Source organism: Conger conger, chromosome 17 (genome assembly GCF_963514075.1).
Source record: "Conger conger chromosome 17, fConCon1.1, whole genome shotgun sequence".
Taxonomy (NCBI): Eukaryota; Metazoa; Chordata; class Actinopteri; order Anguilliformes; family Congridae; genus Conger; species Conger conger.
Genome location: NC_083776.1, coordinates 13,978,737 through 13,994,894, shown reverse-complemented (window position 1 = coordinate 13,994,894; position 16,158 = coordinate 13,978,737). Strand labels below are relative to the sequence as shown.

At 47.4% G+C, this 16,158-nt stretch overlaps 1 protein-coding gene across 21 annotated transcripts in view; it reads right to left on the bottom strand.

Annotated features, from left to right (window-relative positions):
• lrrfip1a (leucine rich repeat (in FLII) interacting protein 1a) overlaps positions 1 to 15,021 on the bottom strand; it is a 59,277-nt gene extending 44,256 nt beyond the window's left edge. For 11 of the 21 annotated variants that reach the window (XM_061226036.1, XM_061226039.1, XM_061226038.1 and 8 more), the window contains exon 1: positions 14,220 to 15,020. In XM_061226036.1, the coding sequence (XP_061082020.1) occupies positions 14,220 to 14,309 (90 nt within the window). In that variant the 5' untranslated portion in view covers positions 14,310 to 15,020. Of the gene's footprint in view, positions 1 to 10,634; positions 10,699 to 14,219 lie in introns of those variants that run through there. The other 10 variants (XM_061226045.1, XM_061226050.1, XM_061226040.1 and 7 more) reach the window with 4 other exon arrangements.
• Between the last annotated feature and the right edge of the window lie 1,137 nt (positions 15,022 to 16,158).

Below are 16,158 nucleotides of genomic sequence, written 5' to 3'. Positions count from 1 at the left end.
TAACATCGACGGCAGTGGTAAACAAGGCCCCGGTCCTGAGGACGGAAAATGTAACAATCCTGTAAGGGGGGTGGGGGGAGAGGGTGTGGTGAGGGGGTTGTTTCGGGAATGGCAGCTGAGAAGCCAGAGGGACAGCAGGACCCATTACAGACTCAAACACACAACCGCATGTGTCTGATAGGAAAGAAATGCTGGGTCACAGAACAGACAGGGTTGGGTCACAGAACAGACAGGGTTGGGTCACTGAACAGACACGGTTGGGTCACTGAACAGACACGGTTGGGTCACTGAACAGACACGGTTGGGTCACAGAACAGACAGGGTTGGGTCACTGAACAGACAGGGTTGGGTCACTGAACAGACAGGGTTGGGTCACTGAACAGACAGGGTTGGGTCCAGCGCGCAATTTCAACCCCCCCTCCGCCATTCAGAGCCAGAACCTCGGCCGTCCTTGTGAATCATATCACAGACCAGACATGCCAAGACAGCACCGGCCAGATAAATACCAAGTCAACAACACTGAAGCGAGCCCCTCCCCACATACAAATCATTCGTTGAAGTCTTTGGAGGTCAAACCATGTTTGTGCCAATGTTAAACAACAGTGTTATATTTACCTTTACGTCTAGATGATTAATAGATACCATTTACATTTCAGCATTCAACAGACACTTATCCAGTTCACCGATTACATTTTTATTCTGTTATTATTCTATAATCTGTGTAGCTTTTGCAATTGTCCCAATGGTGTTACCACTTTACACAAACAAACTGGACCAGAGCATGTTGTCCACTGACTGTATTACCCCTCTACATGATCTATGTAGGTCAGGTCTCCGTCACAGAGACATATTATGCGCTCCAGAATCTGTTTTCAATCGGTTGGCAGGTCGTCCGGAAAGCTGCAGGTTGGTGGGGTATATAAAAACAACTGCAGGTTTTTTTTTATTCGATTCTTTATACGCTCCTCCCGTGACGTTGCTGCAAGCTGTCCTGAATTTGGAGGCCGTCTAACAAAACGCCTGACCGACAGAACACAGATTCAATAATAAAAAAAGAACATACTTGGCTGGGGAGGGGGGGGGGGGGGGCGAAACAAAATCCGAAAGGGAGCACGATCTCAGCGAGGAGGCCCCGTGGGTCGACCTCTCCGCTCCACGGGGGTCGAGCGAGCCGCAGCCATGCCTGACTGCAGTATGAGTCACAGGGTCTGCGGAGGTAGCACTCCTCCTCCTCCACCCTCACCGATTCATTAGCACCCAGCTGCCCGGGCTGCCGCACAGCCCCTTCACATAGCTGGCAGCACTCACTGTAACGCCACACTCAGCCCTGGTCCTCAGCAGCCATCTTAAAATCAGGAACCAGTTTAGACCCAAGAAACCAGATGAGGGGAATTAACTGTGTAACAGCCTGTGTTAAACAATGACTAATTATGCCCTGAGTAACAGCCAGTAGCTAATGCCAGAGCCAAATTTTTTTTATCAAACTTTACAACTAGATGGGGCAGCCTTACTCTTGCAAAGCTGACAATGTGTTTTAATATAGCACTATCAATCTATGCTACTGCAGGTTATGAAGTGCACTTTGCTCAAAGAATCTACGGTGAGTAGATTTGATTAGATTAGATTCAATTGTATTGTCATTGCCCTTCAAAGATAATGAAATGCACCCTCTGCATTTTAACCCATCCTAATTACTTAGGAGCAGTGGGCAGCCATAGAACAGCGCCCGGGGACCAACTCCAGTTCTGAGCCCAGTGCCTCGGTCAAGGGCAACGGCAGGAGCACAGCAAGGGGCAATTTAAACTCTCCAATTAGCATAGCCTGCATGTTCCTGTAAGCTGCAAACCTCCGTTGGAGGGAACGTGGTTCTCCCAGACTCCTCAGAAACGTCCTGAGGCTGAGGCCAGCTTTGCCACAGTGAGGAGAGTCCCGAACGCGCAACACGGCGGCCGTCTCTAACGCAGCGTTCCGTCGCAATGCTGAGGTGGGAAACTGGACACCTGTGAACGCGCCGCTGGGTGACCCCGCCCGTTACGCGGCGCTCGCGTTCCTCGTATACCCCCCCCCGCCAACCTCCCCCCCGCATCCCAGCAGACTCCCGGTTATAATCGCTAACACATGCGGAACGGAAAAAAAACAAAAACAAAGAGACTCCCGGTTTCATCTTTCGCTCTGCCTCCCTCCTCTAGCCGCGCTCCGGGGCGAAAGCCACGTTTTTCCAAAACTCTTTCTCCGTCTCCCCTGCTTTTTAAACGTGGCCCAGTGTAAATAAGTCTCCGGTCTGGCCGCTACCGTGCGCCTGGGCCCGGAGCCTGCGGTGGTGGGTGAATAGACTCCCGCCCAAAAGCAGTCGTGGAGCTAAAAACAGCACTGCCTCGCTAGCCAGATGTTTTCAATTTTCCCCCCAGTAGTGCCGAGACCTAGCTGTGGAACGGCTTCTTTTGTCCCAGAGAAAACAACAAGCTCAGTCCTGCATGTTGGTGCAGTTTTGGTGTGTGTGTGTGCCAGTGTCTACAGGAAGTGACCCCAAGTGCTGTGAAATACTCCGGTAAATATGGCCGGAATTAACAGAGAAGTACACTTCGACCACAGTTCTCTTTCATTCTCGCGGTCCGTTCTGTTACGATAGGCAGGCAGCGGCACTTTGCAACATCACTGATATTTGTCAACAGGAACCGCAGTATGCAAGTACATGTATGAAAATGAGAAAGACTGTACATGTGTGAATGTATGACATAGAGACAGTGAGAGGAAGGGACTTAAACAGTGTATGTATTCTGTGTGTATGTGAGGGAGTGAAAAGCAGACAGATACAACAGAAAGTGCACATTATTGAGAAAGAGAGCAAGAAAATGGGGAACACAAGTCCTGTGTACAGGCCTGTACAAGACCTTACCTAACGGCCAAATTCAACTATGCAGGCAGCGGCACTTTGCATTGGCACTGATATTTGTCAACAGGAACCGCAATATGCAAGTACATGTATGAAAATGAGTAAAAGACTCATTTTGTATGAAAGACTGTGTACATCAACTGTGCTATCCGTGTAAAGCAATACAAATCAGGCAGTAGTGGGGCACAGCTCCATAAGTATGAAATATAGAATTTATGAAAACTTGTTCATATTTATTTCAGTTTTGCAGAGGGGCCCTTGGGACTCCCTCGCAGAACCCCCCAGACACCAGTTTGGAAACTTCCGGATTAGCCGTCTGCACGCTATCATTATGACCGGCTCGAGAGGCAGCTGTTGAGAAAAGGACAACAGCTTCGGCCAGCTCTGAGACTGTAATGGACTCCTCGCACCAGTGCACCCAAAAGGACCACAGGCATAGAGAAAGCCCTCCCTAAGCCACTCCCTTAACCACTCCGCTGAGGGCAGACCAAACACAGGAAGAGTACTGCAAAGCAACAAACGTACTGCTTAGTACATCAAAACAGGAGAGAACCGCAGCATTACATCTCTGTCTCTGTGTGTGTGTGTCACTGTGCGTGTCTGTGAGTAAAAGTTAAAAGCGTACAAATAAGTGCACAGAAAAAAGCCGAAGCCAAAGTAGCTTTGTGGTTCTCCTGTCTTCCTGATGTCCCTAGAACTCGTTTTCATCTGCTGACCGCCGTTCTTCTGCCATGCACAGGTGCACTCTGGGTATGGACGAAACCCAAAAATACTGAACAAACAGGAAAGTGTTTGCGATAGCCATCTCGGCACAGTTCAACAAGCCCAGTGACGCCGGGAGGTACCTCCACTTCCCTGTTTAGACAGCTCCACCTGTGAGTGTGTGTGCCTGTGTGCTTGTGTGAGTGTGTGTGTGTGAGTGTGTGTGCCTGTGTGCGTGTGTGTGTGTGTGTGTGTGCGTGTGTGTGTGTGTGAGTGCCTGTGGGAGAGGGAGGAGGGAGAGGACAGCCCTGCCCACAGTTTGTGCTTGTTCAGGCAGGGGGAAAGCAGATAGGGTAACAGACAGAGATGAGATCAAAGCTCAGAAGATACCTTGGTCGGGGATCGATCCCCAAACCATTCAGTAAAAGCCATGAAAGACCTGCGTATGACTTGAGAGCCGGCCCCTCTACAGACTCTAGCACAGGTCTCCCCTTCACCAGCCTTCTTTTAGCCCCTTTTTTAAGAAAAAGAGTTTCAACAGACTGTCAAGTTCGGTTGGCCTGTCAGCTTGGTAGGACGCGGATGAGTACTGGTCTCATTCGAAGCACGTAGGGCCAGCTGCCACTCCTCCTCACTCCACTCCTCCTCACTCCACAGTCCGCCAGCTGAGCTGCGCAGTCCGGCCGTCCCAGGAGAAGGCAGCGCGGGGAGTCTGGCGCAAGCGGGGCGCAGGTACACGGTCCGGTCCACCAGAGGAGGCGCTGGTGCGCAGCGAGAGGAGACGACCCCCAACGACCCCTCCCTCCCCGCAGCCCGTTACTCACTGTCCGCCTGTCACCAGCGGTGCGGTCAGAGTTTCACTCACAGGCCGGGCCCCAGGACCAGTCACCCAGGGGTCCCCATTACGTACTAACAAGACGGAAAAACATCACACCGCAAGCTATGAAGTATGCTATAAAAGCTATGAAAAGGGACTTCTCCTGGGGTTTTACACACACACACACACAAACAGTGCGTCATTGTGGGAACCTAATTAAAGCCAACGAGTTGCACGTACCCATAAACCCTGTCGCCAACCCGTAAATTGCCAGCGTAATGAAAGGAAACCACAAAATCCAGCAGGCAGTGTGGCCCTTCAGGACTGTTTGAGACACAGGTCAGTGCGGTGAGCGCACTTCACCTGCTGGCCTCTGCTCAGGATGCTCACACACACCTGGAAGCAAAGTGGGGACGTGTGTGTCAGTGTGTATGGCACTGAATGTGAATGAGCAGGTCTGTGTGTGTATCGGTGTGTATGGAAGTGGATGTGAGTGAGCAGGTCTGTCTGTATTTGGGATGTTTGTATGGGAGTGAATGTGAATGAGCAGGTCTGTGTGTGTATCGGTGTGTATGGGAGTGAATGTGAATGAGCAGGTCTGTGTGTGTATCGGTGTGTATGGGAGTGAATGTGAATGAGCAGGTCTGTGTGTGTATCGGTGTGTATGGGAGTGAATGTGAATGAGCAGGTCTGTGTGTGTATCGGTGTGTATGGGAGTGGATGTGAATGAGCAGGTCTGTGTGTGTATCGGTGTGTATGGGAGCGGATGTAAGCGAGCAGGTCTGTGTGTGTATCGGTGTGTATGGGAGTGAATGTGAATGAGCAGGTCTGTGTGTGTATCGGTGTGTATGGGAGTGAATGTGAATGAGCAGGTCTGTGTGTGTATCGGTGTGTATGGGAGTGAATGTGAATGAGCAGGTCTGTGTGTGTATCGGTGTGTATGGAAGTGGATGTGAGTGAGCAGGTCTGTCTGTATTTGGGATGTTTGTATGGGAGTGAATGTGAATGAGCAGGTCTGTGTGTGTATCGGTGTGTATGGGAGTGAAAGTGCATGAGCAGGTCTGTGTGTGTATCGGTGTGTATGGAAGCGGATGTAAGCGAGCAGGTCTGTGTGTGTATCGGTGTGTATGGAAGCGGATGTAAGCGAGCAGGTCTGCATGCAGCACACTTATTATGTATTTGAGCGCTGACGGTGGAGCCCTGTGAGTGTGCGATTTCGAGTACCGGACCGTGGGGGGGTTGCAATCTCCCTAATCCCGTTCATCCCACCCTCCGCCGCTCACAACATGCCCCAAACGGACCTACACACAAAAGGGTGATAAACAGGGCGGAATGATGACGGTGGAGTGGGGCAATCCCAACTGTCACAGCGGGATTACAGAAGTGTCCTCACTGCGACGCAGCGCTCGCTGCTCCCAGACTAATCCACTCCAAACGCTCCCGATTCCCAGATATGCGCCGCTTCACCCCATGCCCCCCGTCACCTTGCTCCGCCCGCCAACTTAATCTGAGGCTTAGCCATCCCCAAACCGTCCCTCAGACAAAACACGCCGTCCGGCAGACATTAAGAAGGCACGCTCCGGAGAGAGCCACACTGCGAATCCCGCTGATGGAGAAATAAGCGTTACTGTACTTGGGGCGGTAAGAGGCGGCGGGTATTATGCAAATGAACCCAAAACAAGACCAGGTGAAACATGCAGCCCCTGCAAGTGCTTGTGAAAAGGTTTAATTGAAAGGTAACAAGGTAAAGGTAAGTGGTACTTGAACTTTTGCGATGGTAAACCTTAAGGGAGAGGTGGTTGTGTTCAAGGCCAGCTGCAGTTTTTGGTTCATCAAACAGTGGACTGGAAAACTGCACAGCTGCGGCTCAGGTACTTTCCACTGTAACAGCCTCCAGGTTATCCGGGTTGTCTCTTCACGGTTATCTTCAAAGCCGGGTGGACAAACATGTTTGCACACCCAAACACTATTCAAATACAGGACTGCCACACTAGCCTTAGCAAGACCTAGGGAAACTTTCTACTTTCTGCATGCAAACACACACACACACACACACACACACACACACACACACACACGGGCACGCATACAAATTAATTTTAAGTAAACTGGGTATTTGGTTTAATAGGCAACCTTAGTCAGAGAGTTAATTTTATGTTCTATTAGTGAGGAAAGTGTCCAGCTACACTTGAAGCTGAGAGGAAGGAAATAGTTATTTTATTGATTAAAACACTCATGTTTTTCCTTATGTTGTAGCTGTTTTCCACATTATATACCTCTGTAGGAGAGCAGTTTTTCAAATGCAGACCATCACCAGCTAGAAAATCCACACCAAATATAACATTAGCATGGCACCCAGCCCAATGAGAACATCGATGGATACAGTAGTGATTAGGCACCCTTATCTAAGCCTGGTGACGATGAAATGGTCTAAATGGGCAGGGATTTGGAGAGGGAGGGTTGGGGGGAGCTGGCGTGGAACCAAGCCTTCAAAGAACGGCCTGTGCCCCGCTTCCACTGAGGGTTTGGAAGGGCCAGTTGTGAATTTATTTTTGTTTGCGCCCGTCTGTAGAAGACAGCCGCCACCAAAAAAAAGGAACAGCTGTCAGCCCCAGCTAGTCCCCGCCCCCTCCCCTCCCCTAATGCCATCACTCACTGCCGTCACCCCCCCTTTTTAAAGACCCCTCCCCCCTCCCCCAGGCCCTACTGAGCTGGGCAAAAAAAATCTGTTCCTTCCTTATTAGTCCATGGGCAAACAGCCTCTGAGGACCCCAAACCCCACCCACCGGATACATCCCCATTTCAAAACAATCCAGAGGAAAAGGGCTTAAAAAGCCAATCCCAGCTCACAAAAAAAACTCAAAGAGAGAGAGAAAAAAGGGTCACTAATGAACTCAAAGCTCAGTATGTGGGATACTGAGGAAGAGGATGAAAGCAGAGGACGAAGAAGGGGTGGAACACGGTAGACCATACGCGGTGCATTCAAACTCTTTAACGTTTGCTTCATTTAATGAATAAACATTTCAGCGGTTTTTCTTTACACGGCCAGTTATATAATCCAGAGGGTGATTTATCGCGCCCAGATTCTCAGAAGATGGGGAGAAGAACATTCCTCTGTGCCGACCATCACATTAACAGCCAGCGCTGGTTTATTTGTGCAGCAGATGAAGCGGCTCCGGTGGGTGAGGAGAGGAGGGGGTGGATTACTGCCGCACACGGCAGGGCGAGCTCGGGGGGGGGGGGGGGGGGGTGACGGACCCCTGCTGCTGCAGCAGAGCCGTGGCTGAGCCAAACTGTCCACTGACTGGCCCCAGCGACGGGCCAGCCACCAAACCCAGACACTGTGGGTACTGGACCCAGGTGAGTCCAGGTGAAGTAGATGTGTTTATTACAGTGTAAAACACTACAGTTCTGAAAGATGCTTTACACCTTGGTAATGGTGTTAACCACCAGCCTTCTGCAGAGGCCTGAGAAGGCCTAGTACCCTTCACAGGCCTTGAGGCCTGTAAAATGCCATCCATCACAGTCACCCAATCAGCAGGCAGCAGCCCTCTCAGTCACGCTGATGGCCAATCGGTACTCCTTCAGGGTTGCAGCCGAGATGAACAGACAGTCCCATCCATGACACTCGCCATAGTGGTGATTATGTATCAGACATAAGCCCTGGCGGGCACACACACACACACACACACACACACGCACACACGCACACACATCCATCTTTGCAAACAACATCCTTCCACATCCAAACAAAAACAAACACAACTGGCCACAGGGGGCGACACTTCCATTCACTGCTGCAGATGTCACAGACTGGGCTAGCAAGTCTAAGCCTCTACCCCTGGTCTTAGATGGCACTCCTGTTTATCCAAAGCACTCTAATTCCCCGCTTACACCGCACCCATGCTAATCTTTTAAGCTCCCAGCGAATTAGCTCGTCTGCTGTCTTGTGTCAGGGGGGCCCTGTAGTATATTAAAATCTCACATCTGTGTAGGGACGTGCGAATAGCGCCCGCTCGCTGGGTTTTCAGATCTCCTTTTCAGCCGACTCCTTGAATGAATAAAGCTTTTCTTCTGTGGCGAACAGATGAGAGGCAGTTAAAAACAAAAACCCCAAAAAAAGAGCCATCTTTGAACATCGCCTTCAAAGGCAACCAAAAACAGATAAATGTTTACAAGCGAGCGGTAAACTGGGCTCAAGGCAGCTGGGACTGGTCAAGGCAGGGCGAGGCCGAAAGGGCTGACTTGCAGGGCTGGAGGGGAGGGGGGGTGTAGGGTCGAGGAGAAACCCGAAGCAATAACACCTCACATGCAAAAGTCACAAGCCTCCAATAATTAAGACGCGAAGCATACAGTACAAAATGGCGACAGGCCTGGGGCCCGGAGTTTAACTCCCTAGAAGCACTGTCCACCATCTTGCTAAATGGTTGGAATTTATTTAGCGCCTTTATTCAAAGCACCGTATAATTGATGCTTCTCATTCACCCACTCATACACACACTCACGGCGATTGGCTACCTTGCAAGGCTCGTCAAGGGGCATTTAGGGGTTAGGTGTACTGCCTTCTCAAACAGAAAGAAAGCAGCGGACCCGCTGTCAGAGTTCTGCAGATCTGTGGGAGTCCAGCGCTTGAGGAAAAGCCACTGCTGTACGAGTGAGCAGCCAGGATGAAAAGGACAACTTCCTTCACCTAAATTCCGAACCCTTGAGATTGCAACCTTTTTTTAAATACTTTTTTTTAATTGCATCTTTTAGTCTCTCATATTACTCTTCAGTGGACAGCTGTACATAAAATAATCCATAACAGTATTCATCCCACACAGAAATGTGTGAGCCGATACAGACCTCTTAGCGGTACAGTAAATCATCAATTAAGAACCGTGGATTCGGTTATCCGTTATACAGGTTCGAGGGCCACATTTGATCTGTGAATATTAAAGTGTGCCTTGGCCGGGGGAGGATTTGGAGTTCTGCTTCAGTGTGGGGCAGTGTACATTTCACTGACCCTTTCTTAGAGCAACACTAACACTCGATATCCCCAAACTAGTCCTGGCTCTTTTCAACACGACTGAAGTCCGCGGTAAAGATCACGTCCAGGGCTGCAACAGAATCCTTGCAGCAATTCAGAAGACCAATCGGGCTCAAGATTTCAAAGTAGCTCGCCAAGTTCCACATTTTCTTTAACCCCTTATGGGCGGATGCGACCTGCACGTTACATCTCCCTTAACAGACGGATACGACGCCAATGTTGTATTTCAACATGACTGTTTTTCGGGACACATGACTGTTGAAATGCACTGTGATTCCTAGGCTTTTTCTCTGAGTTTTCAATAGGGCACTTTAGCCCAGAATGAGTTAAAGGACATCTTGCCAACATGCTTCCATATAGCGACTTGTTTCACTTGCGTTACCTAAATGGGCAAGGTTACTTTGTAAAAGATTTAGCAAGATTAAAAAAACAAAAAAAAACAAAACTGCATTCCACTGTAGTCAAGTGACTTGGTCAGGCTGGTGATATTTCTGCCCTGCCTCTTTAGAGTATCTACCTTGCTAAACATCAGCACTTCTGGGACCAATCCAAGGACCTCTCCCAGAAAATCACTGCAGTAGGGGGGGTTCTGGTACGGAGATCTTGGCCAGTTTTTGACAAACCTCCCGGGAGCGCTTGCTCCGTGTAAGTGAAGCCAAGAGCGGCTTCCTCTGGTCCCGTAAGCCATCGGGAGCTCATGTCTAAGGGCGGCGGGACAGGTCCCTAATGTGAAGAAACCATGTCCGGTCCCTGTACGGCCTGTGATCTTCAGTAAGGATGACATAGCGCATTATATAAGAAAGAGGTCAGCAGCGGATGGCATTGACCTCGATTGTCAAACCCGAGGGAGATTACCACCACCCCCCACCCTCCCCATCTTCCAACACATATAGACAGAAGGGGGGGCTTTCATTAAAACACCCAGAGCCGCCCCAGAACACAGCAAACCTTTCAGAAGCCTAACCCAGCTTGGAACCGACACAATTCCGAATTAGCCCACATCTCGCCATCGCGCAAACAGAGCAGGAAAAACTAGATCATGAATGGGCACATTCTACACAAGCACAAAATAAACACACCTCCACACCCATACGAATGGAGGAAACACACTCATCATGTAGGCAGGCTACCTAGCAATAAAAAATTGGAAACATAAGGTGGATTCATTAGAAAGGTCCATTAAGGGTGGATACCTGCAGTCCTTGATGGAAACCTAGGTCCTCACTCCTCTGTAGCGACAGTGAGATTTAAAAGTGAAGTTCACCCCCCCCCCCCAAATCCCCAACCCCCACCCCTAGCCACCCTCAAGCTATTCATATCCTGTCAGAGGGGTGAAACTGCACAGATGAGGCGGGGCTGACTGTTACAGCCAGCGCAGATGATACATGCATTTCCTGCATCTAATGCCTGCTGGTGATTCAGCCCTTTTCAGTTACATACATCATATATTTATTCATGTGAGGTTATGAATGCAAGCTGTCATATACAGAGGAAGCGGAGAAAGAAATCACTTTGAGCAGATGAGCGTTGGGAGTCAACCTTCTCTGAGTGGGGCCCCCCCCCCGCCACCCTAAGACAGGAAATGCTTTCCAGATGAGTGCTCCGCAGATCATGGTTCAAATGGTGTCAGATGCACAGCAGGTATCCTGTTTAAATACCTGCATGTAACCTGCGGTGAGAGGCACGATGACCTCCGCACACTTTTAACCGCTTCATAAACGCGTCTCCCGCAGACCGACCGCCACGCCGGCCTCTGGGCAGCGGCTGCCCCCGCGCCTCCTTCTCTCAGGACCGGGAGCAGTCTGCAGTTTGGAAACGCGTGGGGAAGCCATCCGCTCCAAACAGCACTGCCCCTTCAGTCAACAGTCAATATTTTCCCTCTTATGTGCACAGCGTGAAAACGTCTCGCCTTGTGTTGGTTTACAGGCAGGGTGCAACATCAGCTGAACTTTAAGGCATTTCTATTTTTACCGGCCCCCGTCGCAGATTCCCCCAGCTCATCAGGGTCGACATACCGGGCTGTCAGCCTTTCAGCAGCGTCAGACACCACCTGCCCCCACCCTCCCGCCCCCCCCACTCCAGTTAAAGGGACAGCTGGTCCCTAAAACAGCGGAGTCGTGCAGAGCAGCCAAACCGCAGCAACGGATTGGCTGCTCCAGCCCAGCGCAGGAGTAGACGTGAATCGACAGAAAATCAGCTTGAGGATGTCGGCACACGAGGCCAAAGTGCCAATCACCCCGGCTGCAACATCCGCCCCTTGCAGAAGAGACCTGCTCAGAGCTTCCTCTGATGCAACGACGCGCTCCAACTGCTGCCAAAACACACCCCCTTCCCCTTCATCCTCTCCATCCTCTCTCTCGCGCTTGAGCAAGCCTGCTCGAACATTCGAGCCTGCCTCCTTCCCAGGACATTGCAGTGCCGTGTTTTATCATACCCCCCTCCCAATAAAATGGCATGCTGTCAAACTGCCCCCTGCCAAAGCTAGAATTGCAGAACTGCTCTGGTTCTGAAGGGATACAATCTAAAAAATGTGTTATGTAGCAGAAGCTTTTAGGCAAAGAAGTGGGCCGTATTTCTTTGATGATGACACTTTTATGTTAGAGAAATAACCCTTTCATGGCTCGGTAATGTGTTTTTATTGATGTCCTATCTGCAATAAATGCACAATTTTATGGAAATGAAGGCTACGTTTTGCATCGCAGAGGTGTCTTAACAAATTCAAGTGAAGGACAAATCCACAGACAAAAATAATGGAAAATATCAGGTTACATCTTAACTGATTCCGTTCAGGATGAAATCCATGCACCTAGCAGCGATAGCACAGATTCTGTTTTTGTATTTTATTCTTCATGTCTGACCACCTCTATAAACTAGAATAAGTTAATCCTCAGTTTAAAACATGTGATGGAAAGAAACCCCTTACAATCAGATGCATACTGTAGGTACAATTTGATTGATTAAACAGCATCTCCACTCTTGTAAGCAAAGCCATGTTGGGGGGCTTTATTTTTTTCCACAGGAAAGTACTCATCTGGCAACTGTTTACTTTTTTCAGTGACGTTCCTCATGACTGATCCAAGATTCTCATTATCAGCAAGATTTGGAAAACCAATGTCATTAATCTGTATCAAGTTGTTACAAAGCGGTAGAAAGGTGTGTAGCATATGCTGGCTTGGGTGTTTTTACTGCCTTTGTCTCTGTAATATCCAAATGCTCCCAAGAAGATGACCTTAATAATATTCCTTCAGTAACACCAAGACAGCACAGGGTATGATCATATTTATACCTGGCCAAACCTGAAGGTGAATGTTTTGAACAATTCATTTTTCAACAAGTACTGTTCTATTGAATGATATATTAATTTTGGTCTAGGAAAGCTGTTCAGTCTCTCAAACTCAATCCTCTCTCATCTATAGTATAGGCCTGTTGGAAACCTCAAATGCTGTTAAGGCTTTATCACTCCTAAATAAACATGTCAGTTGATGAATTTGCACACTGAGTTTAACCGGAATGCCACTGGTATTTTCTGGAAAACTGAGCATGTGTCAATGGGCATAACAAAATTGTTTCTCACATTCTGACTAGGCTATGTCAAACTGCGAGTTGAATGTAGCCTATATTTTATTGAAAACACAGGAAGTGGGGAAGAGGATATTAAAATCAACACCATGGGGAACTCGAGGTCTAGGCTACACATAATTCGTCTCTTACAAAAAACTGCAATTGTTTACTCGGAGAGGGGAAGGTAAAACGACACAAACCGCAGGAGATTATGGGACGATTGGTGAGGTTGCTGACTGGGATAAACCTGTCCGAACACGATACGAGACACCTGTCAGACTTCGAGGATGTGACGATGCTTCGATGGTTCACATTTCTGTCTTGGGCACAGAGTTCTGTATACATCAACGCCATAGAAATGAACGCTCATGTCTTGAATAGCGCATGGCTGCACATTGCTTCCAGATACTAACATTCTATGCGTGAGAATGTTATAAATGCACGTAGAATATTTTAAAAAGAAAACACAATTATGTCAAGAATCTTGCCACTGAATCATAGCCGATAATGATTATAATATTTAGAAAAAAAAAAAAAAAAAAAAGCTCTATCGTCAGTGTGACGTCGCTAGCCCATGGATTCTGGTTTCTCCCGTCGGCTTAAATTACAGGACACTCGGCATAGGCGTGCAATTGAAGACAGAGGTTATAGCAGTAACAGCTACAAATAATGCTGCATCACCAGGGAATTGACCCCCGTCAATTCAATGTGATTTCTGTAGTGACGTTGAGCTCGCATGTGCAGAATTGACAGTCTGCCTGCTCGGTTGTCGAAACAAATGCACCATTCATATTTTCCTTAGATAATTTCAATATACATAAACAATCATGTAGGTCAAGCTACGAGAATGCTCTGGCTCTCTAGTGCAAACAATGCATCATTGTGCGCCGGTTGAGATAGCGCTTCATGTTAGCTAGCATTGACAAGCTCAACCATTCTTACATTCATAGAACAGAGGACGTTGCCACGCTGTTTTTTTTTTGGGGGGGGGGGCTAACGACTACAATGCATCATGCAATATCTTTACTGCAGGGTACCTTCAAATGAACAGACACACGTGAAGCGGATATCTAGATCCACTGAAGCATTTATGTTGCCTTTAACACTAATAGTGTGGAATTAATGGTACAACACATTTCCCCGATTACAGATCATAGTGCAGCAAACATTTTGCGCAATATGACAAGACAAGCAGGAGCTATCTTCTCAAGACTTACCTCTCTGGCTATTTGATTTAAGGCATCATCTTCTGCCGACAATCTTTCCCTGTTAGGAATTCTTTTCCTTCCTGTACCCTGAGTTCCCATTTTTGGATGAATACTTGTTTTGTCACTGCAGTTCAAGTTAAAAGATCCCAAATTTGAAATGTTAATATGAAATACAAAATACTATGAAAGAAAGCCAAGTTAGCGAGACTGAGAAAAAACAAAAACGATTTCAGAGTTGTTGTCTCTTCGGGGATAACGTCAGAAGAAAACAATAATCACAGAGAGTATATATTTTAGCTGGTTAAATCAGATATGAAGTAACCGTTAGCTTTTCGGCTTGGCGTTGGGTCATTTTGATACATCCGTTGGTCTCTTCCTGGATTGTGACGATTCGAGTAAGAAATGTATGGCAAATTTAAAATATACTACCCTCGTCTATTGCTCATAAACACAGCCTATTTGCAGCACACATGTTGCTTTCTTGATATGATCAAAATATAGCCGACGAATAGACGCGTTTCTTTTAGGCTACAGTTTCAAAGCAGTTGTCTTCTTGATAATCCGCCATTATAAAATCCAAATATATTTTCACCTCCAAAAAAGAACAAAACGACAAAACCTGACTTTAGTTATTGGTGGTCAGCTCCGTTGCTATAGCCGGTTATGGTATTTGAGTGATCCGTCAGAGGAAACCGAAATGATAGCAAACTGCCCAGATTACATTAGGCAATCCAATCCCGGATGAAGACCAGACCTAAATGAATACACGTTCCGGGGTACAGCTTTCAGCCAGGACCGCACAGCATATGAGGTAGCTGCTGCGTTCTTCTCACACGCCTAGCTATTTTTAATGATGAGCGGCCAGTGCTAAAAACAGACATCTTATCTTGTACTTCTTAAAGGTGTAGACATTTCTGCGCTCAAAGACTTTCCAACTATTTCTCAAGGGGATGGCGTTGCTAAATGTCATTGAGTTAATAAAGCACACATGTTCGCACATGGTGGCTTCAGTAACCAAAGTCTCTCTGTCATGTCCTTATTTGCCTGATGTGGGATTTTCTTTTTGTTTTTTTGTTTTTTTGTTATTGTCAGAAACCAATAGTTTTAAAAGTTACTCCCTTTGAAAATCCGCTTTTTGAACGAAATCATTGACCAAAACTTTAGATGAAGCAGCGCATTTAATAGCCAATAAAAAGCAGATACAGGAAGTTCGTATAAACTACCAAATATGGATGGGCACGGAGTGCAAAGAAGTGTGCATTTTTTTTACAGCTGTAGCTATGCTTATCAATAGGAAATATCAGGAGCACTAAATATAACTAATGGATCCAAGTGTACACATCGACCTTCCTGAAATAAAACGATGATTTATGAAGCAAATACATCTACGATGAAAACAAGCGTGTTAAAAGACGTACTTCTTGAGATATTATGTCCTGGATATGTATCTTCACTGGAAAGTCCATCCATCCCCAAGACCGTCAGTGCATATTGAAACGAAAATGAAATATTAACTATGAATATTATTAATGTTAATTATGCTGGATATAACGTATTTAACACGCGTACAGACACACCATGGTAAGGCACCCACCATTCTACTGACGTTGCCATCGTTTCTAGATTTGGGTAACTATTCATTCTTCACAGATTGAATGCAACTGCATCGGTTACATTCGATAACGAATTTATGGAAATGATACAAGGGCGGTTAACTCTTTGACTGGTCGTCGCCAATGAATTGAACATTAAGTAAACACAGGCCAGAGGTTGGGATACAACTCAAAAGACACACTATAAGCAAACTATAGACAGAACCTTTTTATGCAAAAAGAGTGCATTGCATTGCTCTGCATTCAAACATCTACAGTCGTCCTCTAATTCCCACGTAGCGGTCAGAACCATTGTAAGCACCTGAGTGCTACGCACCTGATTTTGCTAATCAACC